At 41.2% G+C, this 26,805-nt stretch overlaps 1 protein-coding gene across 1 annotated transcript in view; it reads right to left on the bottom strand.

Moving 5' to 3' along the window:
• LOC148511956 (galanin receptor 2b-like) overlaps positions 1-25,923 on the bottom strand; it is a 46,845-nt gene extending 20,922 nt beyond the window's left edge. The window contains exons 1-2 of the mRNA XM_088482491.1: positions 25,883-25,923; positions 24,094-24,462 (exon numbers count right to left, since the gene is read on the bottom strand). Coding sequence (XP_088338617.1) covers positions 24,094-24,440 — 347 coding nt within the window. The 5' untranslated portion in view covers positions 24,441-24,462; positions 25,883-25,923. The remainder of the gene's footprint in view (positions 1-24,093; positions 24,463-25,882) is intronic.
• Between the last annotated feature and the right edge of the window lie 882 nt (positions 25,924-26,805).

Here is a 26,805-nt window from a genome sequence, read left to right as displayed (position 1 = left end):
CCATCCACTCATCTCCCCTCTGTCTATCATCTTAATCACCCCCTGCCCTTCCATCTCTCAGTTTAATAATCACCCAGCCCTTCTGTCTCTCATCTTAATCATCCTTCAGCCCTTTTGTGTCGCAGTTTAATCATCCCCCAGCCCCTCTGTCTCTCATCTTAATTATCCCCAGCCCGTCTCTCATCTTAATCATCCCCCAGCCCCTCTGTCTCTCAGTTTGATTATCTCCAGTCCCTGTCTCTCAGCTTAATCATCCACCAGCCCCTCTGTCTCTCAGTTTAATCATCACCCAGCCCCTCTGTATCTCATCCTAATCATCCTCAGCCCCTCTGTCTCTCAGTTTAATCATCCCCCAGCCCCTCTGTCTCTCAGTTTAATCATTCTTCTGCCCCTCTGTCTCTCAGCTTAATCATTCTTCAGCCCCTCTGTCTCTCAGCTTAATCATTCTTCAGCCCTTCTGTTTCTCAGTTTAATCATCCCCCAGCCCCTCTGTCTCTCAGCGTAATCATCCCCCAGTCCCTGCCTCTCAGCTTAATCATCTACCAGCCCCTCTGTCTATCAGCTTAATCATCTTCCAGCCCGTCTCATCGTAATCATCCCCCAGTCCCTGTCTCTCATGTTAATCATCCTCCAGCCCGTATCTCATCTTAATCATCCCCCAGTCCCTGTCTCTCAGCATAATCATCCCCCAGGCCCCCTGTCTCTCAGCTTAATCATCTCCCAGCCACTCTGTCTCTCAGCTTAATCATCCCCCAGCGCATGTGTGTCACCCCAGCCTCATTCCCCAGCCCGTGTGTTTCCCCTGCCTCATTCCCCAGCCTTTTTGTTTCCCCAGTCTCATTCCCCATCCCGTGTGTCTCAGCCTGATTCCCTGGCCCTCAGCTCCATACACCCCTTCATCTACAGCCCCCTACCGCCTAACCCATGTCTCTCTAGCCCAGTCAACACTTACCTGCTGTCTGCTGTGCTATTCCTTTTTCCTGGCGGTTGGCTCGGGCCCAGACCCGGCTCCTCTCTGATCCAGCGGTGCAACGTCATGACATCATGTGCACTGCGCAGGGCTACTGGCCTCCCTCTGGGGTCTTTCTGCCTGTGCCCTGCTTACAGCAGCGGGTCAGAGAAAAGGGGCTGGAGGACACATGAACAGGACCCCTCGGAACCTCGGGGCAAGGTACAAGTGTCGTCTTTGTAGCCCTCTGTCGCCAGGCCTATTCACAAGTAGTATAGTTGTGCCAAGGTTTACTTATTCCTGTATTTACCCAAAGGATAAGGCAGATGCAAGTGTGGGCTGATAGTGATGACAGCTATTAAACCAACCATACGGAGGGGGAGGTTCTGACGACAGAAATGTGTACAGTTTTAGTTCAGTGCACACAATATGATAGCAATTACACTTGACTTGCATTCAACCTGACAGGTATTCATTGAATTTATCAAATTATACTGTTGTCAGATTTCTATTTGTGACTGTTCCTTTTACACTGTCCTGTGCTCTATTCAATAGGAGAAAACAGCGTCTTAAGTTTTCAAAATATTAATACATAGATCAGTGGTTCCCAAACTTTTTTGAATCATGGCTCCTTAGAGTATCATCATTGTTTTCATGGCACTCCTAAGCCAAAAGTTTGTTATTGAGAAATTCCAAAAAAAATGATTAAGTAAATTATGCTTACCTGTCATCCTTAGGTTCAGTTATGAGGTGGTGGATAGGGCTGTACTTCTGTTTGTCCACATATTTTATGTTTTTGACTCTTACATTGACCATAATTAATATGATTTGGGGCTGAACCACCAACCTGAGGCACCCCTGAAAGTGTCCCGAGCCACGGCACACAGTTTTGGAACTACTGACATAGATCATTATGAATTTTAATGTGAGTACTCATTGTACTAATTTCAAATGCAGGACGTACTATCTGACTAAAAGGAGTACAAATAACAAGAATATTAGCACTCTTAATTTTATAAAATTGTAAAAATAAATAATAAACCCCCCCCCGTAAAATCACTTTAATGACTACAGCTTTGTGGATTACTTGCTGCAGTTATGCGTACGTAGCAATAATTATTCAGTTATTAAAGTGTCTGGTGCAAAACACAGTGATTGATGTCAGGGGTGTAATTTCAGGCCAGATGCCCGGAGGCAAAATAGACAGTAGCCCCTCACCCACCTGGTGGCTCTGAGTTGCACCAGACCTCCAGTGTCTCTCCAGCCACCCAGCTCCAGTCAGCCCCCTTCTGACTCTCCAGCCCCTCATCGACTCTCCAGTCAGCCCTCCAGTGTTTCTCCAGCCAGCTACCTTCTGTCTCTCCAGTCCCCTCAGTGTCTCTCCATCCAGCCCCCTTGTGTCTCTCCAGCCTCCTTCCATCTCTCTAGCCCCTGGTGTCTCTACAGACAGCCTCCTTCTGCCTTTCCAGCCCCCTCAGTATCTCCCCAGCCCCCCAGTGTTTCTCCAGCCAGCCTCCTTCTGCCCCTCCGGCCCCTCCAGTGCCTCTTCAGCTAGCAGCCTTCTGTCTTTCTAGTCCCCAGTGTCTACAGCCAGTCCTGTTCTGTCTCTCCAACCCCCAGTGTCTCTCCAGCCAGCCTCCTTCTTCCTCTCCAGACCCTTAGTATATCTCTAGACAGCTTCCCTCTGCCTCATCAGCCCCCCCCCAGTGTCTCTCTAGCCAGCCTTTTTCTGCCTCTCCAGACCCTCCAGTGTCTCTACAGCCAGCCCCATCTGTCTCTCTTTCCCACTCAGTGCCTCTCCAGCTAGCCTCCTTCTGTCTCTCCAGCCCACTCAGTGCCTCTCCAGCTAGCCTCCATCTTTCTCTCCAGGTCCCAGTGCCTCTCCAGCCAGCTCCTGTCTGTTTCTCCAATCCCCCAGTGTTTCTCCACCCAGCCACCTGCTATCTCTACAAAACCTTCAGTGTCTCCAGTATCTCTCCAGCTATCCAGTTCTGTTTCTCTAGCCCCTTCAGTGTCTCTCCAGCCAGCACATTTCTGTCTTTCCAGTCCCTACAATGCCACTTTAACTAGCCCCTGTCTGTCTCTCCAGCCTCGAGTGTCTACCTAGTCAACCCCCTTCTGTCTCTCCAGCCAGCCTTTTGTCACTCCAGAGAGCCCTGGTTCAAGCCCACAGACCTCCTGGGTTTTCTGACTGTGCATTTTCCTCTTCATGACACAGCTCCTCTGAGTTTCAGTAACAGCTAAAATTGTGTAATTTGGGCCTATTTCTGGTCCTACAGTATTTTTAATCTCAATAACTCTAATTTCCAGCCATTTCCATCAATTTTGACCACATGACAGCTCACAATAATGGCAGTTTAATAAAATATATAACCACATAGAAAGAATATTTTTCATTAATCAAGAACTAGATCAGAGGCCTGAGTGCAGTACATGAAAATGGAGGTGGAGTATGTAGTGGAAGGCAGGTAAAGTATTGACTGATTGATTGTTTGATCTGTGGAACAAACTATTAAAACACAAGCATCCAAATGTGTTTACTTTTCATTTAATGCAATTGCAAACTGATCCATGCAGCAAATCACTGGCCTCAGGACAATACAATTTGGTTTGTACGGAACCCCTACGTTTGGGTGTGTTCAGTTTCCTGGAAAACCGAACTATACATATCAGTTCGGGTCTGCTGCATAGCTGATGCCAATATATCATCCAGATATATCGGTACATCTGGCTGTGTGTATGGGCGACCCACCGTCTACCCCTACACTTGCTGCAGGAACCACTGACACTGACATCACAACTGAGTAGGCAAATTTAAATGCCTAACTATTTAAAGGAAGAGACAAAGCACTCCCAGAGCTAAAAAGATAAAAATAAAACTTATAACCACAGGCTTTTAGCTTTTAGAATTAGTTTTTTTATTGTATGAAACTGGATTACACTATGTTGGTTTTTCTCCCTCTAATTTTTCATGGACATGTGATGATATGTCAATAAGGAGGAACTGCATATAAGTGATAAACGCTTCATAACTTTGCTTATGGTGAACACCAAATAAGAATGACTAATGTAAGCCTGTGGTAGTAAGTTTTATTTTTTAATCTTTTAGCGCTAGGAGTGCTGTGTCTTTTGTTTTAAATTGTGGTGCTTTCTGGTGGAAGGAAGGGAATTACCTCCTTAGACACTCGCTGTACTAACTTGCGCACTTTAGTTCTCTACTGTATACTTGATTTATATTAAATTTAAATGTCAAGCTGCCGATTAGTAAGGATTGGATAGCTTACCAAATTGGCTACTGGGTTGCTCAAGTGTGTACCCAGCATTAAGGTTGCACAGCATTTAGTGGATCTCTATCACAAATACAGCTGTATCCATCAGATAAAAAGGTGCAGTGTTTTTAAACTTAATGCACTGAAACCTCCTATAAGTTTTTGATAAAATTAGAAGCATTGTGCAGTATAAGGCTAATATATGATAATGATACCTTCACCTTCTGAATGAAATAATTGTAGAAACAATTTGATGTAAAACTGGAAAAGCCTGACTGGACTATTTCCCTCATACAGATTTTTCCATCCATTACTTGGGAATTCCTTTATGTGGAAAATCCTGGATTCAGAGAAGTTCAAATCTTATTGGATTTGCCTGAGACATACTGTACTGTATGAAATTATAATTTCTTAAGGTCTGCAAGAGATTTAGAAACTGTATTCAAGAATCTAGTATGAAGCACTTGTCTTGTGTTGGATTCGGGAACCTCTCATTGATTCCTAAGGGTCTGACTAATCATATTACACTCTGCTCTTATTTCTCCAGTGGCAGATTGGGATGAAAAACCAGCCTGGGAAATCTCTGAAGGCAGCCCTAAATGAGGAGGTGGAATCTTTCTCATGAAAAGGGCACTTTAGACCTTCATCCTCCCAATAGCCCCAATATTATTTTGGTAGTAAATCAATTTAATAATTGCCATTCTTCCCCTAACTAGTCCTGTCATTATCACTAAACATTACATTAATATTCCCACTATTTAGCCTTATTAGCCCTCACTATGGGGCTTATTCATCATACCTAAAGTTTCTCAGGAGGTAATTAGGTTTAGAACTCGCATGGAGTTCTACCTAGTTACCGGAGGAATTCATCATTCCTCTTCCCCATAACTATCTATTCCGAAAAAGCTGTCATTTTTGCGATGACAGCTTTTCAGGAAATAAATAGTTATCCCTGCCTGCTCTAACTTACCGCAGCTGGAAACAGTGCTGCGCATGCGCTTACATCTGCAAAACCAGCGCATTCGTAGCACTGCCTGCACCTACGGTAAGTTTGTGTCCCCCCCTCCGCTCACCTGCCCCCCCTCCTCCCCACTCCCCTCCCTTGTTCAGCACTTACCTGCCCATGCAGCAGCCTCCGGCTCCGTCTGCTATGCTGTCACGTTCTTCCAGCAGAGCACAGTACTGTTTAGAAAAAAAACAAAACTTTTTTTTTTCTAAACTTTATTGTGTTCTGCTGGGAGAACACAATGTCAGCATAGCAGACGGAGCCAGAGGAGAAACCAGAGTGCCGGAGGGAGACACCGGGGGACCTGTCCAGCTGGAAGCAGGTAAGTGTTACCTACTGTACGCCACCTCACAGTGGCGGATAGTAACACAATCAAATACCAAAAATACATAATTTTCGGAATTTGATGAATACCATCTTTTCCATATCCCCATACTAATGTATGGGGAGTGTGGAAATTAACGCAGGGGGACTTAGCAAGGAGATATCAGTGATATCTCCTGTGCTAAGTGTGTTCATGAATACTAAAATAACGTTAATTAAGGAAAATGTCCTTAAAAACGTTATTTTAGTGTTGATGAATAGGCCCCTATATCACACTAATAGCACAAACACATTACATTAACATCACACTCCACAAACAAATTATATTAATACTATCACACATACATAGTAATATTACTATCATACACACACACGCATATACTGATAGTATACTGATCATATTACTAGTAACACACACGCGCACAGTATACTAATGCCATGACATGCACTCACATATTAATATCATCAGACATATACACACAGAGATATACTGTACATATCTCCTCCTCCTGGTCTTACAAAAGTCACAGCAGCTACTGTACTACAACTAAAATTGCACTCTTTTCATTTGGATTCCTTCAAGGATCATTTGTTCTTGGATTATTCTGACAACCTATTGACATCGGTGGAGTGTTTGCCCACCTGACCAAGTGACCTGACACGGGTTCCTAATAACCTGCAAGACTGCAGAGACGTGATCTACATTACTTTGCCACTGGAACTGCTTTATATGGAGGGGCTGTTATTAATTTGGATTACAAAGGGGTAAATTTACTAAAGGTTGATTTTAATTTATTTCAAATCAATCTAAATTGATCTACAGTAAATCGATGTTATATTTCTGGGGCTAAATCACACATTTACTAACACTTAAAAAACCTAATAAAAAAAGTCTGTAAGAAAATGTGGGAATTAGCCACAGCAGGGCCGGATTAACAATGGGGCGGGTGGAGCTTCAGCTCCAGGCCACCCATCAAAATAGGCCCTTCATCAGCATGTGCTGTGCTGCTGTAGACAGGAAAAAATATTTTTCCTACTTCAGCAGCCTGACAGTGGCCCCCCAAAGCCCCACCCCCCTCGACCACGGGCTGAGACCACCCTCCTCCTTTAAGGCCGCATCTGTTTTTGTTTTTTTTACACTGGCACTACGGAGGCGCAGTGGAAGGATTCTCTAGCCCTCCCTGCACCACTTATGCACAGTGAGTGTCTGCCTGTGCCTCCTCCATGCCGTGTAATGACACAACGTATAGTCACCGCCCATTTACCGATCCGCACTGAGAAGAAGCAGGCAGCCTGAGTCAGTATGTGCTGAAGATCCTGAGCTCCATGAAGGCCAGGTGAGTGTCTGATCCGCAAGAGAGAGGTGTCACGCAGGCTCACTACTGCTGGCTGCTGTTGATCAGCACAGTGTTGCTGGCTGATCACATGTGTGTATGCACTATGCAGGCACTGAAAAGATTTTAATAAATAAATATGCGTGTATGTACTATGTATATATATATATAATTGAATGTATGTATATGTGTGAATATATGTAGTGTGTGTGTCTATGTAATCAGTGGATTAAATAGTTAATTTCTACATAGGCATATAAGTTACAAACACATATACCCCTTGCTAGACCTCTTGAGGTTTGAAATGAGATTGTCTTATTACAGTTGCTGTTTTTCCATAGAATGGTCAAATGACCCTTTGAGGTCAAAGAAGACATAAATATTGAGGCCTAGCTCTACCTGTCATTTCTATTGCAACTATAAGTATAATAAGCCCTTCATAGCTTCTATGTTCTTAACAGTAGTGAACCACATTCCATTGGAATGACCATCATAAGCTATGTAGAGATGCTAAGCATTATGGGTAATTAACAGTGATGTCCAGACTCTATACAAAGGAACCTTGAAATAGAGTTCATCCAGACATTAGGATACGTCATTAATGTATTTCTTTGTCTGGTAGTATATCTTAGTGCTTACGGAGCATGTGCAAGAGAGATAAGTTTGGTCAATGCTATGCTGGACCAATGAGTGCTTGATACCTAGCACTGTATGTAATTAATATGGGCTTAATATCCGGAAAGCCAACACCCCATACTAGGGTATATAAACCAGAGGTACACAAAGGACCCATTAGCTCATGGTAGACTTGAGACTGCAGTAGAGTGCTGCCAATGTATATTGATTATCTGGGCGTTGAAGAAACGATGGGCTCCCCAGAGAGAAGAAGATGAAGTACATCTTATGTTGCTGATGATGAATTACCGGTGTCATCTGAATACATAGACAAAAGTTAAGTATACAGTATACTTTGTATGTTGTTTGTTTATTGTTTGTTTGTTACTTGTAAATAAAGTGTGTTCATTTGTACTCACTCATATTGGTCACATGTGTGTACTATTTCATTTCGATCAGAACGAAACCCACTGTTATGCACTTGGTGTCGAGAAGTGGGATCGAAAGAGTTAATTAGTTTGTGACCAATTGACTGATTCTGTAAAAAAAAAAAGTGCAAAATGATGTTTTGCTTTTTCTCTGCTGACCTGTATATTGCATTGTGTATGTTTTCTCTGTCTCATTCTTATTAGAAAAGATTGTGATTTAGCTTAAATCACATTGTATGTTGTTTTGTCTTTTTCTTTTAAAAAATAGAAAATTGAGAAAAATGTTTTACAAATTGTTGAAACATGTGAAAATTGTAAAAGATAGAGTACAGAAAAAGTTGGTGAAATTTCAGAAATGTGTTAAAAAATCTCAGTTTAATCCAACTTGTTTTGGGACGCCTTTACAAAGTTGTAGTGATTTGAGCTTTTTGAAAGCTACCAATTTTGAATCAGATGAAATGCCATTTTGTGTTTCTGAGGATTCTGCTAGTCTGCCTTTAAGAAATTCCATAGGGGGGAGGAGGGAATCCTCACAAACAAAAGATGAGATGTCAGCTAGCGCAGATATAAGTGCTGATTTATTACACACAGAAAGTGTAGAAATTTCTGAGCTTGAAATACAAAGAGAAGTGTGTGAAGCTACGCAGAAAGAACTTGAAATAGAAATTAAACAATGTATTCACACTACAGTAAATTTGTTTGATCAGAGCAGTGTGATAAAAATGTCTAATTTCATAAAATGTAAACAAAATGTTGAAATCCATGAATGCAAAGAATATGTCCAGAAATCAGATTCAAAATTGAATGCAAATGAGGTTTCTGATAACATGCCATTGGTTAGTGATACTCTTAAGGTGAATGATGGTATGTCTGACTTGTCCAGGAGTGTCCCGTTTGCTATGCAATGTGAACTGATAGAAAAAAAAAGATGTGTTTGCATGCCATTCAGAGGGGTGTCGCTAAGTGAAGGGGTGGTGATGATGCCTTTTACCTTTCCCAATGAGACAAAATGCAAGGGGTGGAAGATAGAAGGGATTTCAGTAAATGTCCATGCCCCTGAGACTGAAGACTTCCCCTGTGACAACATTAAATTTACATGGCATGATCAACGTGTCATTGTTGAGTTTAAAATTGCAAAAAGTGAACAAGATGTGTTTTCTGATGAAACATCCATTGCAAATGATGTTCATGGTTTACTTGCTCATTGTGAAGGAGGGGTTGGTGGGTACACACTGACTAGCCACAAGGGGCATACATGCAGTACAGACACACTGACAGTGGGTTTGTGTAGCGACAAAGTTGCAGATTTTGTGTTTGGTAATGAAATTCGCATCCCAGTGTATTTCCTTACAAAGCATTACCAGCCAAAGGTTTTGAAGCAGCTGAAAGATACACAGTTGCTAACGACAACGGCAGAAACGCTCATGCTAATTAAGGAGTTTAAAGCACTACTTGCTGGCCGAGTGAAATTTAAACCAATGTTTGAACTGGCCATACTGGATTTCTGTATGATCACAGCTCCACGGTGGTGGGAAGATTTCCAAGACAGAGAGCATTATTGGTTCATGGACTATGGTGCTATCTGCACCCACACAGGACTGTTGTGGATTTGTGCTGAACCAAAGCAGCTTTCTTTACAAGCTGACAGCCGAAAGACAGAAGAAGGGGCTAGCGAACTTGTTGGATCTATGACTGTTTTCCAAGTCACTGACAAGACTGGATGCCCTGTAAGTCTTCACACTGAGAAATGGACATTTGATACAAAGTCTACATGGACTGCTGCTGTCCAAAGCTTGAAGATCGATGTGGGACATGCTGATACACACACCTACAGCTTCAATGGTGTGTGCACAAGTGAACTGAGCACAGAACATGGTGTGCAATTCACCGCAAAGACAGCACTGATGGTGCTAGAACTGTTAAGCCATGACGGAGCTGACGCTGCATCCGAGCAAGCTCAAATCAAAGGGATTCCTTATATCCAAAACATGGTCAGAGACATTGCAAAAACCTGTTACATTTGCCAACAGATGGAACTGTGGCCTACCTTGCTGGCTACTGATAAAGGCCTCATATACTGTGAAATTACTGTACAAGTCTGGCAATTTGAATTCATCGTTTGCCACCAAGAAGATGGAGGACGAGTGTTGTACTGAACAGCTACAGAACACTGTTATTCAGGAGTGAAGTTGTCTCAAGCAGAGTGATACAAGATAAGAGACTTTCCTGAAGATGTGACAGACTGATTTGTTGATATTATGGGATGTCTGAGAAGATTCAAGCAGACAAAGACACCCATTTTACAGAAACAACATGGAGTATATTGGGTTTTCTATGCTTCATACCATTCACAAAACTGACATCAGTATGATTGAATGAATGGATGTGTTGTTTAGGAAACAGGAATGTTCATATATATATATATATATATGTATATACAATGTTGGGTTTTTAGAGCAGTACATATATATATTCTGATAACCGGAGGGTGGTAAAAAGTTGAACCTTTTAAGTAAGATATCTCATGCACAGACACAAACACTTATGATAAGGTTATTAAGAAATGTTTAGTAGGAAGAGATATAGAGACAGTTGTAATAGATAATTGCAGCAGGATAAGTAAATGCTATTTTGTGTTGTTGTTATGGTTTATTTCACACTGTTTCTTTGTTTAAGCCAACAGGTTGATGATCGACGATGGTCTGAGAGAGTGATTTCTTATACAGGAGAGAGAGTCCAGGAGGACAACTGAGATATAAGATCTAACAGCACAACCATTACATACATCTATGTGTATTCTGCAAGACTGAACTTGTGCATCATATTGGTTGGATCCACACACTCACCAATATTCTCAAGACTTTTTCAAGATTCTATTGAACTGAACTGAACTTTGCTTTACTTTACTGATATATATTATCTTATAAGTAACTGATATATTTGATATAATCACATGTATTATTCACTGTGTTATTAGAATATTCACATGATATAAAGGAATATATATATGTAGAGAGTTAGAAATGAAACAAGAGTTCAGTGATGCTTATCGCTAGGATTCTGCAATACAGCCAAAGTGGTCAAGTCCTGAATGGAAATGTTGCTTAGTGTGATATTATATTATATTGTTATATGTAATCATGATACTAACCTTGTTATATTATGTTATTATATTGTGTGTAAGGACAAGTAGTGAAAGTACAATGGAGGTTTAGATTATGCAATGGGGATCATGTTCCTTATATTTGATGTAGAAATTAGGGTGGAATGTAATCAGTGGATTAAATAGTTAATTTCTACATAGGCATATAAATTACAAACACATATACCCCTTGCTAGGCCTCTTGAGGTTTGAAATGAGATTATCTTATTACAGTTGCTGTTTTTCCATAGAATGGTCAAATGACCTTTTGGGGTCAAAGAAAACATAAATATTGAGGCCTAGCTCTACCTGTCATTTCTATTGCAACTATAAGTATAATAAGCCATTCATAGCTTCTATGTTCTTATCAGTAGTGAACCAGATTCCATTGGAATGACCATCATAAGCTATGTAGAGATGCTAAGCATTATGGGTAATTAACAGTGATGTCCAGACTCTATACAAAGGAGCCTTGAAATAGAGTTCATCTCCAGACATTAGGATACGTCATTAATGTATTTCTTTGTCTGGTAGTATATCTTAGTGCTTACGGAGCATGTGCAAGAGAGATAAGTTTGGTCAATGCTATGCTGGACCAATGAGTGCTTGATACCTAGCACTGTATGTAATTAATATGGGCTTAATATCCGGAAAGCCAACACCCCATACTAGGGTATATAAACCAGAGGTACACAAAGGACCCATTAGCTCATGGTAGACTTGAGACTGCAGTAGAGTGCTGCCAATGTATATTGTTTATCTGGGCGTTGAAGAAACGATGGGCTCCCCAGAGAGAAGAAGATGAAGTACATCTTATGTTGCTGATGATGAATTGCCGGTGTCATCTGAATTCATAGACAAAAGTTAAGTATACAGTATACTTTGTATGTTGTTTGTTTATTGTTTGTTTGTTACTTGTAAATAAAGTATGTTCATTTGTACTCACTCATATTGGTCACATGTGTGTACTATTTCATTTCGATCAGAACGAAACCCATCGTTATGCAGTCCATATATATATATATATATATATATATATATATAAAAATAAAATGACCACTGAGCGACTGGTTTACCAAGGTGCATTAATCGGTAATAAAATTAAATAAAGCTCACAATATGATAAAAATTAAAGTGCCAGTGCTTATAAATAAATAATACAACAATTTAATAAGTACACAAAATACATAGAAATAGATAAAAACGTATACATATAAACACAATAGACCCTTTTAAGACCGGTGGATAAAATCAGAGGAAAAGGTCTAAAAAACTCAGCATATAATATTCACATTAAAAAAAGAAACTTGTCTTTTTAAGAGAATAAATAAGTTAATAGCTTATCTGAGTAAAGTGGAAAGTATTTTGCTCATTCATTGGTTCAAGAGGCAAGGCTGATTCACTCCCTATAAATTTTCTAATACTTTTACCAGTATTATTTATTAGACTTTGAGCTGACGCCTATTAACACTGGGTTGGGTTGACACAATTGTATGTAGTATCATAAGATACGTCACTTATAAAGATATTATATTTTGGCGCCATACCCACCTATTTTTCTTTATATATATATATATATATATATATATATATAGGAAAAAACAGATGCGCACAGTTGTGGAATGTAAAAGATTTTATAAACACATAATCTGTCACATACACAGGGGGGTAGAGGGGGGCAGGGTACTAAATACAGTGGCCCGGGCTTGCTAGGGGGGTTCGGCGCCACCCACTCCCCCTTTCTTATCTCACAGCTGTGTGCTGGGCTGCACTGGGAGACTGCTCAGCAGCCACGGTAGTTTCCTATGCTTGTGGGTGGGGGAGCGATCACACTGATCGCGCCCCCACTGGCTTTGCTCACAGCGTCCCCCCTCCCCAGCGCTTTTAGAGTATCAGCTACTGTGTCTTTATGCTAATGCCGCAGCCGATGGGCGTCCTATTGAGATGGTTACCGGCTGTGGTGCGAATCATCTCACACTGAACCTGCTGGCGCGGAATGTCTGTCGGTCCATGGTTGCCGGTGTCATTGGAACTGCATGTTTTGATGCAGTCCCTGACAGTGACACACCTGCTCTTTTAAGGCACTTCCCTAGTCACCACCCTGGAACGACCATCGAAATTCCGTGGGTCTCCATGGTCGAAGGTAGACAGGTAACTATGCCCTCCATGTTGTAGCCACACCCAATAGCACAGACAACACCTCCTGTGCAGATAACACCCCCTCATCAGTAGTAACCCCCCCGCTGTGCTGGTTACACCTCCTGCAGCAGCACACAAAAGGCCCTTCATAGATTTCAGATCCAGGCCCATGTGGACTTTAATCTGGTACTGAGCCCCAGAAACTCAACATTGTTTAAATAGATTTAGATAATTTTCCAATAGATTAAAATCAAAGAAGCCAAAGATCGTCAGCACAGACACTTGTAATGTTTAATCAATCCTTCCATAATGAATTAGTTATCCTAATGCAATAAAGTATCAAATAGGGAGGTGCACCCAAGAACAAATCAGTACAGAAAAAAAAAGAAGAAAGGTGTCCAACAAAGGGCCCTCACAGACTGTTGGTATGTGGAATCATCTAATTAAAGACTCTGTATTACGGTGACCCAATAAATTATGTAAAAAAATAAAATTAATAAAAAAAAATAACCTTTAATTCATCCTTTTAAATCCTAAGGCCAGCAAAATATAAAGTGCCAAAAATTTATTTGAGTGATATAAATGTGAAACACGACTAACAAATAATTAAAATATTGCATCCACTCTCAATTCTGTATTCCTATTTGTTGATATTTAATATTAGATACAGCCTTCCAGTATAGTGTTATTTATGATAAGATGCTGATGTTTTAATAATATAATAATGGTATCCAGAGCCGTAACTTGACTTTTTGGTGCCCTGTGCCAGAAAGAGCATTGACGCCCCCCTCATTTTTCAAAGGAACATAATGCACCCAAAAAAGGGCCATGGCTTTATGGGGAAGGGCCAGGGAAGAGATAGGAGAGGCCAGGAGATGCTGGGGATGAAATAAGAGGAAGCTACAAGCAAGAATGATAATAAACAGAAATTTTACAGGCCCAAACAGCACCCCCTGACCTGTGGTGCCCTGTGCGATGGCACCTGCCGCACTACCCTAGCTATGGCCCTGATGGTATCACCACTCCTATTTCTCCGGGGTGATGATTTATTGTCTTGTATTCATTTAGAATTATGGCACCTGTATCTTTGTGTGTAACTTAATTTTCCCTAAGGTGCCACTACTGCATTAATTACAGACAATCAGTCTATTGGCATATTCTCATAAATACTCCTTAAATCCTTTCCCAATTGTAATGGAACTGTTTGCAGAATGCTACTACAAGACTCCACCAATTATGATTTACAATTCATAGATCAGCTGCCTCACATCTGCCCCTATGTATGACATATCCATTCCATTTCTCATGGTGTGTCTTGTACATATGTCCATCAATGTATTCTATCTCAAGAAGCACTCTCCGTCTCATATAGGATATTTATTAATTTTCCATAGTGCCTCTCATCGGTGCCTTCTTAATGTATCCTACTCTCAATGCGCCCCAAGCTACGCATACATGTTTCTCATTTGTCAAGATATATCTCATCCATATATTCCTAAATGTGTCTTATCACTATTACCACTCAAATATGACATATGGATTTCTGTTATCATGATGTGGCTCATTCACCCCTTCAATCTGGATCACCCTGGAATGTATGACAAAGTAATAGGGTATATGTTATATATGTTATACTATATCCAGATGAGGGTTTGCGTGCAATTATTTGTCATCCACAAAATATAGTTAACCTTATATTTTGTTCATTATTATCATGCTAATTATAATTTAGAACCATCATTATGTACAAACATGCATAAATCCTGCATGTTGTTTTTCACTGGGCTCCTATTGGAAACATTGTTGTAATGATGATGGATACATAGACTCATTTACACAGTGTGCTGATTCTCAATGGGAACCTCCCATATATGTTATTCAGTAACATGAGCATCCATATCATACTATTAGTAATTATACGCAGAGGCCATTGAGTGGACCGTAATAAGTTAAAATCCCCGGACACGCTATCCTGTGTGTGCGGTGTAGACTAAAGTATGTTTAGCTATTGCTTAATCATAGGATCAACCCGACCTTCGGGTTGATGGGAGCTTAAAATCTACTGAAAATCGACCATTGGTAATTTTGGGAAGCAGTCGGGAAGCCGACGGACAAAATCCAGACCATCGGCTTCCCGAATGTCTAATCCCGGCAAGGTACAAATGACAAGCGTCGATATCCCGACACTTGTCATTAGACCTACGCCGGAAGCCCGACACCCGGCTTACCGATCGAAGGTAAGCCGGGCGTGGACAGCTGAGGGGGTGGGGGGTTAGGTTAGGGGCTCCCGGGGGGACTTAGGGTTAGGCCCCCCCGGGAGGTTAGGATTAGGCTAGGGGAAGGGGGGGCTAGCGTTAGGCACCCCCATGGGGAGGTTTTGGTTAGGCACCACCCCAGGAGACTTAGGGTTAGGCTGCGGGGAAGGGAGGGTTAGGTTTAGACCCTTAGAGGGGGGTTAGGGTTAGGCACTTGGGGGGGAGGGTTAGGGTTCCCGCTGACGGGATTTGAACCGCCGGCCATGCGGCTGGCAGTAAATCATACTGATTCCGGTAAATTTACCCCCTAAAGTGTTCCAAAAGACTTTAAAATAGAGTAGACGTCTCTGCGAGCTTCTCCGCCTGTAAAACTGTCGGCAGCTTCCTCAGTAGACTGTCTCCTGAGGAAAACACAGTTTTACAGCGGAGTACAGAGAGGTTTTCTCTATTCACTTTCACAAATTCACTATGTATTTCCCGCATCGGGAGCAGGGAAGTGGTTCAGTACTGTATTTCATTTATTGCACTTTATTCATTATATTGTTTTTTATTTTCATTATATTTTTATGTATTTTAATATGTGCTTTTTTTGATTACATTTATTAATCTGACAGTGCCTTGAAGTGCCTTATTATCTGTTGTTATAAAAACAAACAAACAATGTTGTGGCGCATATATTCCAGAGCAAATTATCAACTAAAAAGAGTCATCCACTCATGAGTAAACATACAAAAAGAAAGTAGATCATCACATCTGCGCTAAGGATTACCCAAAATAAAGTCCTTACATAAATATGGTATTATTAATTTTCATTTTCAGTCTTCTAAGGTGATGTTTTCCGTAGAATATATAAGTACATGTAAAAGAAAAAATATATATATATATACTGTAGTGGTGTAATACTGATAATAAGATTTTTCAGTCACTACACTTGTGTATAGATGAAGGTAAGTGAAACCCAGCCGTTCACCAAGGAAAATATATATAGCGGTGTCATACAAAAAATACAAAAAACTGCAGCGCTGCACGCTGAACAGGTGGGCGCCATGAAACCCTCAGCCAGGGGCAAATCTTTTTTGGGGGGAGAGTATGCAGTGTGATCGCTCCCCCCTGCACAGGCAGAGGAGATTGCTGCTGCTGCTCAGTGGCAACAGCTTCCCTGGACGCACTGCAGCCCAGCACCGTGTGCTGAGCTGGGTAGAGAGACTGCTGCTGACAGGTAAGAGGGAGGGGGAGGCGGCCCTTCCAACAAGCCCGGGCAATTAGTACCCGCCTACACTTCCCTCTCTGCGGCCCTGTTAGCGTACACATATTCTGCAGATCTTTCCATAGAATATTTGTCCATTGACATTAGTCCCTGTCCCAGTGGAGCGTACAATCTATAATCCCTACCACATGTACACACAGGGATGTAGTCAGGAAGCTGGTGGTCGAAATTCAGACCACTGGATTCCCAACAGTGAAATCCTGGCATGGGACTAATGATAGGCGTCTAAATACCGACATCTATCATTAGCCCCACGCCGAAATATGGACACCCGGCAAACTGAACGTAGGTAAGCTAATAAGCAGGGGGGGGGGATGGTTAGGGTTAGGCTAGGGGAATGGAGGGTTAGCGTCAGGGATCACTGGGGGGAGGTTAGGTTTAGTCACCCCCCTGGGAGGGTTAGATTTAGGTTGTGGGGAGGGGGGGTTGGGTTTAGGAACCCCTGGGGGAGGTTAGGGTTAGGCACTAGGGGGGGAGGTTAGGGTTAGGCACCCATAAAGGAGGGTTAAGGGGGGAGAGGGGAGAGTTAGGGGTCGTACCTCAGTCTGGATCTTCATGTTCCGGCCTTCCGGCGTCTGTATTTCATCTGCCGGGTTTAGGTCCGGCGGTAATTCATACCGGTTCTGTATACGCACACACTAGGATTAATTCTTGTTTTGATGGGAGCCAATTGACCTACCAGTATAAAGTTTTGGAGTGTTGGAGGAAACCAGAGTACCGGAGGAAACCAACGCAAGCATGGATAGAATATACAAATTCCACACAGTTACTGTAGGGTTGTGTTGAGAATTGAACCCACATCCTCAGTGCTGTGAGGGAGTAATGCTAACCATTTCACCATCCATGCTGCCCTATGATGCAATTAGTTGTATCACACTCCCGCACCTCTTCACCCCAGTCATCCTGGCTGACACCATTTAAAAGTAGGTAGTAAGTATGAATCAGAGACATAGATGGTATACAGGATGACCTGCCATGAAGCTTTGTGCCAGTAGTTATATTACATTAGCAGAGCCACAGGCAAAATAAAGAAAAAGTACGAAAAGAAAACTAAAAACCTAGGGTATTCCATTAGTGGCGATGTGACAACTTTCCGACCATTTCTCTGCACCTCATTGCCCCCAACATTGCAGATTTATCCTCGCACTTCATAGAGGTGCACATGTACTATGTACATTATTATTATTAGTATTATGTACATACACTATAATGTTTGGTGATGTGCACAGTCTCACATCACGAATACGCAGCAATAACTTAATACAATATAAACCATGCATGTTCAATGACATCATATGACAATATCGTACATACAGTATGAACCATGGCTGAACACTGTAATATCAGCTGCACAATGTAATACCTAATACCAAAGGAACTGCACACCGTCTATTTCAATCCCCTATAGTAATCATTCTCAAAAGTACCAATTCCATGAGACAGATCTAGATGTACTGTACTTTCAATCTCCTGAGGCATCCAGTCCTAGAGGTTTTAATCAATTTATTAACACTGCAAAACCAAATATGCAACAGCACAGCAAAAAACCTGTAAGCATTTGTAGATATTAAAGCTTCCAGTTCTAGATATATTGCACTCCTACCCCTACCAATCCCAAAGGAATGTTCAAGTTTACATCCCATAGGTACCATGCTAGTAATCACTTCACTGCATAGTAGAGTGGATGACAAGGTTAGAATATTGATGTTCACAAAATATTTGTTTATTACTGTATTACAAGTTATGTTTATAGCGCATACGTATTCTGCAGCACTTTATATCTCCATTTACCTCAGTCCCTGCTCCAATCAGGCCCGGCGACAAGGGGTTACAAAGGGTGCCCCCGCCCCAGGCCCCGAGGTTCAGGGGACCCCGAGTAGCCACGGCAGCACATATAGACTGCGCTGTCCGTCCGGCGTGGCACAATTAGATAGAAAAAGTAAAGATGAAGCCATCAGGGTAATCTCCCTGGTGACCCGGCCCTTCCCTGGCTGGCGTGTGCAGCACTCCACTGTGGCTGCTCAGTGTGCATGCACCTTAGTAATAAATGAAGCAGATGCCGCGTCATTACGTATGACATTGCGCCTGCGCTGGCCCTTCCCTCCTTGCCGCAGCGGCCTCCTAGGAAGAGCAGGAGGAGGCAAGCTGACAGCTGCTGCACTAGCAGAACCACTCTCTGCTCTGACATCCCTTCCCAGTCCAGAGGCAGCTGTAGTACTGTCAAAATAGTTTTGTAATAAGTGGATTTTGACTTTATTTTTATTTAATTCCTGTTCTAATTAAATATGTTTGTATATATATATATATATATATATATATATATACACAGCAGTTGGGATCTTTGCTCCAGAAGACCAACCGCCAGCACCCGGAAGGTAAGTATCAGGAGGTTAGGTTTAGGGTTAGGCACTAGGGTTACACAAGAAGTGTCAGTATGCTAGACCTTTCGGGATGTCGGCATCAGGATTCTGACAGCCAGGATCCCGAGTGCCGGCATCCCATCCCCAGCCCTATATATGCATATACATAAATCCCAGCATTGTGGGCACTCACCAAAGTCCAAGGTGTATTTATTTGATATACTCACATAAACTAAAGTGGAGGTTTTGGCCCAATCTTATGTCTTTGTGAAGAGGTTTCAAATCAAAGCAATAGGGTAGAGCAGTACAGGTTTGGACTGGCCCACAGGGGTACTGAAGAAACCCCCAGTGGGCCCCACTGCCTGAGGACCCACCACCGCCTCTAGGGATCAGGATTCAGACTGTTCACTTGAATTATACATTATACTTATATTACAGTACATTACACTGCATAGATCTATGGTGTATTTTCTACAATGCATTGCTGCTATTAATCTGGTAAGTTATCATGCATGCAATAGCAGTATTTTTTTTTTAAAAGGGCCCCTAAGTATGGGCTCCTACTACTGCATTCCCCTGGTGGGCACTTCATGCCCCAGTCCGACACTGGAGCAGTAAACAAAGCAGAGCAATATCCATCAACCTGCAATTTATGTGAGTCTATCTAATAAATACACCTTGCGGTGTGGGGGTTCAGGATTTTAAGGTCGGGCGGTGGTGTCGGGGTAGGGGGGTTTCATGGGGGGGTCCCCAGAGACATCAGTGTACCGGACCCCATGATATCTGTTGCCGACCCTGGCTCCAATAGAGCTTACAATCTATGTTCCCTACAAATGTACATGCACACACACATACACACTACATTTGATATTTATTGGGAGCCAATTAACCTACCAGTATATTTTCGGAGTTTGAGAGAAGATACAAACTCCACACAGTTAGGGCTGTGGTGGGAATGAAACCCATGACCTTAGTGCTGTGAACCAGTAATGCTAACCATCCGTGCTGCCCTAATTACTTTCCACCTATTAAATAGTTATATTTATTACTTTTTAGAAAATAAAAATTGCGGTTATAAAAATTTTCTTAAAACAAATGTACAATTGATGTAAATATGTGTATGCAAATATCAAACTAATTAAGGGATTTGAGGTTATTTACTGAAAACAGTGAATGTCTTCCAGGTGCTTATGCAGATTACACTGTTTTTCATTAATAGACAGTGATCAAAACGGTGTTAGTTTACAGTATTTTTAGAGTCATATAAATAATTGTAGCAAGCATTTTGCCAATATGTCTCTTCATTAATGTGGATACATTTATGCTGGCATCAAGTGTTACAATCTGATTATATACGGGTATATGAGCAGTGTAGCCAATGGCGGAACTATCAGTGGTGCAGTCGGTGGCTTGCACCGGGGCCCACTGTGGTGCAGGGGTCCACAGCCGCCGCTGCACCCACCGCTAGTTTCCCTCAGGCTTCACAAGTGTAGTGCAGACCGCAGTGAGAGCAGCCAGTACTACACAGTAACAAACACACAGACTCTCATTGGCTGCTGCGTCCACAGAGGGAACCAGCTGGAGCTCACTCATGAGCTCCGCCTTTCAACTCCCTCGTCATGATGTCTCTCCCATAGTGCAGAAGAGCGGGCCAGGAGGAGCAGGGATTCAGGTAAGTTGTGTTTTTTTTTGTGTGTATGTGTGTAAGGGGGCACGGGAACTGCCACTGGCACAGTATAGAGGGGGCACTCTATGGGGGAAGTGGCTGCTACTGGGGGCACTGTATAGGGGGGACTCCTACTGGAGGCAATGCATAGGGGGATTACTACTGGGGGCACTGCATAAGGGGGACTACTACTGGGGGCAATGCATATAGGGGGGACTACTACTGGGGGCAATACATACAGGGGGGACTACTACTGGGGGAACTGCATAGGGGGACCACTTCTGGGGCACTGTATAAGGGGCACTGCATAGGGGGACCAATACTGGGGGCACTGCATAGGGGGCCCCAAAGCATATTCTTGTGCCTGGGCCCACCACTCTCTAGTTACGCCACTGAGTGTAGCCATATGTATGCCTACCCTCCAACATGACCCCTCCCATCAGGTACAAAATGCTCTGCTCCTGGACTTCCCACCTAATGTATGATTTCAGTCACATGTGTTGAACTAGATAATTGATGATGCAGGCGTTTCAACACAGGTGGCTGCAATCATAATTTAGGTGGGAAGTCCAGGAGCAGAGCATTTTGTACCTAATGGAACGGGTTATGTTGGCAGGTCTGTGTATGCATAGTGACATTACATGAGTCTGATTGGACTGCAATGATCCAATATGATTGCAGTTCCATGAACATTGCTGCTGTGACATTTATGGGTTGGTGGATAACACATGTGGCTGTAGAAGTCAAGGGTCAATCTGATTTTCAAACCCAAAAGATCAAATTCAATCCTAAATTGTTTGGTGCAGTAAGATTTTTATTGTTTAGGAGATCGGGCTAGAATGACCAACCAAATCTTACCTCATGGGTAATTCTTGGTAACCTCAGCATACAATTGTATATTTATTTTATTCTAAAGAGAAATGAAATATTAGGATGTTTTTGAATGTATCTCTTTTATCAAGCTGAACACCCTACTATTGAGAACATATCACATCCTCGTATGTTATGTTATTGTTGTACAATCACTGCTCCGTATTGCTGGGAGAGCCTCTATTCTTCTAGTCTGACAGGAACTGTAAGATTGTCATACTTGTTTTATACATTTACAGAGTATTGCCCAGATGCAGTAATGTGCTTTACCATGTTTAGTATGTTCTGTATGCATAAAAAGTGCTAAGTGTACTAAAATACAATGTACTGCAAATATGTAAATATTAGGGATGTGTTTTGATTTTGGATCCAGATTCATCTTTGTGTTTTGGTTTTGCAAAACCACCCTCAAGTGTTTTGGTTTTGGATTCAGATAAAAATTAATAAAAATTGATTGAAAATCATTAAAAATCACTAAAAATAGATAAAATGTCTGAATCTAAAACCTGAGCTCGGTTTTTAAATCTGAGTTCCAAACCAGCAACAGACCCGAACTGGGACACAAAAGTGAATCCAAACTGTGACCCAGTTCTACTCGGAACCCCTAAATTCGGTTATGTTCGGATTTCAGAAATCCGGACCCGCACATCTCTAGTAAATATGGAAATATGCCCAATAACCAGAATATACAGTACATAGGTATACTCAGTTATAAAACTGAATAATGTATTTATAAAGCCCTATAATGCCTACTATAACCCAATAAACCACCCAATAGTTTCTTAAAGCAATTCTATAGGCACTTATTGCCCCAGAGTGATCATCAACATTCTGTCACCACATTGGTTGCGATTTGCCACTCAGCTCTCCATGCTCACATACCACTGTCACAAAGTAGTGTTATCATTGGATGTGTAAAATTAGGATGACACCAATGACCAACCTGCATTGTCGCATTGGCACCTGCCACTTTTTAATCACTCCCTGGATAATCACTGTGTGATTAACATTCATCACCAGGTGACTGTGTGACATAATCCTCAGTCATGTCACACAGTGGATGACTGAGGTGCTCTATTAGATTATGAATAAATGATCATCTTATATATTCTCTAGTGACAGTTAGAGAATTGACTAGCTAAATAGAATTTCATACATGTGCAGTTGACGCATTTGTACACATAAGATGGATAGGTTCCAACAACAGCATGGATAGAGATTAACTGGCATTTACAGGACCGTAACTGTAAATGATGTTTACTATTACCACAATTTATTTCAAGAAAATATGTGATAAATGAGTAATTCTGTCATGGGTGATTGGAATTCTAAATACAACATGAATATAAAAAGTCTACCTATTGGAGATTTACTTTCCAGTGTGATGAGAATAACAGCGCTGGGACTGTTCTGGCAAGTGAACAGATTCATTTACAAAAATTAATTAAATAAGAAAAAATGATTTGGTAAAAGCTGCTACTGCCCAGTAAGGAAATTATATGAATATTTAGAAGTTTAGAAGGGAGAAATAAACACACTGTTACCTGTACTCAATCTGAAAGCAACAGGTTTTAGAATATAGCAGGAGTGTCAGTTAGACAATCAGAGAAATTGATATACTGGTAATTCATTTTAGATTGTAAGCTCATTTGGACAGGACCATCCTTCCTCCTTTATGTAATTGTATGTCATTTGCTTGTATATTTTGGTACTTGATAAATGTAATATTTCATGTTTTTCAGGTGTGCTACTATTCTTCACATCTACAGACATTAAGTATGACAGTCTCACATCAAGGGCATTGATATATATTGTAGGTATTAATACAGATAGACAATGACAGGCAGACAGCAGGGAGAGAGGAGTGATTTAGTAATCTGTGGGTAGAGATTGGGGGAAAGAGCTTAGGACAGAATCTATTCCAAAAAGGTTTTCTGCTGGATCTGAAATAAGCACAATAGTACGTGATTGCTTAATGTATTCATGGTAGTACATCACCTCTGGCAACAAGCACAGGAGAATAAAGAACAGAGAGAAGAGAATGAACTCTTTAAGGGCAAAGACGTAAAGACAAGCTGTAGCAAAATAATGTTTGGTGGAGCAGGAGGGGAGGGGGTAAGTGCGCTCTACATGTATGTGTCCTGGAGGACAGGGATGCTCAACAGATTTATTGAACCATCTGTAACAGACATACATAGCCAACAAGGTGCTCCTGACATGCACAAGGCTGGAGAGGTATCTGCACTGCAGTTGATAAAATATGGAAGAAATATGGAAATAATGAGGATACAGACAGATGCTGAAACCATACTGCAGTTAGACAGATGCTGGAAACAGAGTATTAAACAAATGCTGACAAGGTAGAGACAGTCCAAATGAGACTTACAGAATGATCCAGTTACAGGGACATGTTGGCTGTGAGAATATATGGACAACTGGCGAAAAGCTAAATGTAATTTATCGATTTACCTGTCAACTGAGACTGCAGCCAGAGTGAAACTGCTGGCATACATGGACAGGTAGATGGAGAAGTGAACAGCTTTGCAGAGGAAAGCTCCAAATAGCCAACCATCCAGGGTGTATATGGTTGCTTGGAAGGGTACACATAGTAGTATGAAGCACAGATCAGCCACCCCCAGGTTTAGAATAAATAGATTGGTAGTGTTGTATTTGGTTTGCCCATTCCTGAGAAGCACAACCAAGACTAGACCATTGCCCACTGTGCCCAGAGCAAATATAAGGGAGAAGACCACAGGCACTATGATTCCCCCTGGTGGCAGTTCTGATGAGATTGAGCCATTCCATGCCTGAGACATTGCTCTGCCACATTCACCAGCCCTGCGGAGAATAGAAGAACATGGAACAGAATATTAGAATGGCAACTTTTGATTTTTTTTTTAACAAAAATATTTCCTTATCTTTACAAAGTACATTTAAAGTCGCTTCTACCTGCAATGTCTTCAGGTCGTTCTGTGATACACAAAGATCAGTAAGGCCAAGATCTGTTTAATGTACATTTACCAACACTTATTACAATGCAGGGAACTGGAGAGCAGTATGACATACATGGCCGAATAGATCCTCCTTGGACTGGATGTGAGTGCTATCTGATTGGCTCACATCTTACCCGAGGATGGCAGGCCAAGGCCTGCTGCTGCTTTCCCGTTCCCACACCACAGACATCAATTCAAGTCTCTAGCAGGGTAGGTGGCCCTTGTTGGTGGATTGACACACACCTTGTCTTGTATTAAATTCATGAACAAAAGAACTAATTATACAGGAGACCAGGCACATAGCAAAATCTGATATGAAGAAACTGATTCTAAGATAATACTTAAACTTTTATCACAAATTAGGAAAATGTGTTTCAGTCATGTAAACAAAAAAACAAGACAAATAGAAAATTAGTCAACCATTCATTTGTATGAAAACAAATATAGATGTAATTAAACACAAACATTTTGTACACAAACATTCACCAAAACAAGTTAAATATTTATTACTGCAGTAAAGTACTGCAGTTGATAATTCCTAGTTACTATGCATGTACAAACATATAAATAGTTATTATAACACACATCTAAACACCCATTTCTGCAAAAATCTGTCATTTATAATAAGATATACCTACAGTATACGTTGTACATGAACATATTCAGCCACATGAAATCCCTCTATGTCTTCAGTATAACACAAGTAATTATTCCTACACATGTGTACAATTTACCATTTGTGTCATACCAAATACCACATTTTCTAAATTTCCAATACAAAAGACCCCAATCAATGTAGAGTAAACACACAGTAGATCTAACACAACTGTACTGCACATACCTTTACATCTCTATTCAATTGCACAAGGTTTTCTTTTGTGGCAAATAAGCAACCTACATAATCATCACCATTAAAACTCTGCAAAATATAAATTCCTGAATGTAAACAGGATTCTTTACAAACTATCTATCTATCTATCCATATCAGAGTTTGCTCTTTTATTTCTCACACTCAGTTAAATGTCTACTGAAAATGTCAATAGTATATGTGACTATCAATACAGTGTTAGAGTCTCAGCTTGATGCACAGATGTGTGTCCTTAGATTTCTCCCTAGTTAATTAGATTTCTGGTTAAGCACTTGACTGCAGACACAGTATATATATAAAACAGTATGTATGGAAGTATTTTTGTACATAAAGGTGTGGGGTGTCCAGGTGGTGTTTCATGTCTACAATGCATATATAAAGGATATTTTCTCCTTACCTCCTGTCTAAGCTGCTGTACTTGTTTCATCTCCCTCTCTCTCTATCAGGCTCTCTCTCTCTCTCTTCTGCTTCCTCCTCCTCCTCTCATACTCACTCTATCCCTCCCTTTTGCACAGTCCCTTTCCCCCCTTTCTTCATTTTCAAACGAGCTGGCTTGGTGCATTTAGACATCTCATACAATCTGTGTCTTCATTTGCATGGCATTTGTATTTGTTTTATTCTCTCTATACAGTATGTTCATGTCAGTCTAGGAATCTGATATGTATATCTTTTTTTTCTGTGTACTAACAGCTTTTTATTTTCACATTTTCTTTTGCATAATCTGTTTTAGCAACACCTATTGGAATCTGAGAAATGTGAGCGGCAGTTACATTCCATTTTTTTTCTCCTGTTTGAGTCTGTTGTAGATCTCACTTTGGTGGACAAACAGCTTTTCCAGAATAAACTGATTAATGATGGTTTTGAATCTCTTTCCATACGAATGACAGAGATACATCCATTTATATTCTCAGGTCATGTGTCCTCCTCTCGTTATAATCCGCCTGGGAATCTTGCACTCAATTTGCGTGCTGTTTCCCATCTTATCTGTGTCAGTTCAATAGATTTAAACAGTATGTGGAAATAAGTTTTTTAAATTGTCTACATGACAACTTGACAAGAAAGAACATTGGGATGTGCCCATGCTACTCTGGGAATTCTCAAAAGCATTTCTCTGGGGACAGATCATTGTTAAGTGTAGTCATCAGAAAGAAAATACCTTCAGAAAACGAACACCCTATCTGGGGATGTATGTATCAAGCAGGCTTTGAATTGTTAAAGTATTACAGAGAAAATAGTTATCTGACATCAAAAGCAAAGATGAAGATTGACACAATGAAAAAAACAAAATTTCTGTTTGGAATCAAGATTAGATTGGTTGTT

The sequence above is a fragment of the Taudactylus pleione genome, unplaced genomic scaffold (genome assembly GCF_031769625.1).
Source record: "Taudactylus pleione unplaced genomic scaffold, aTauple2 ptg000289l, whole genome shotgun sequence".
Classification (NCBI taxonomy): domain Eukaryota; kingdom Metazoa; phylum Chordata; class Amphibia; order Anura; family Myobatrachidae; genus Taudactylus; species Taudactylus pleione.
Note: the sequence above shows the minus strand (reverse complement) of the source record. Positions and strands in the feature narration are given on the sequence as shown.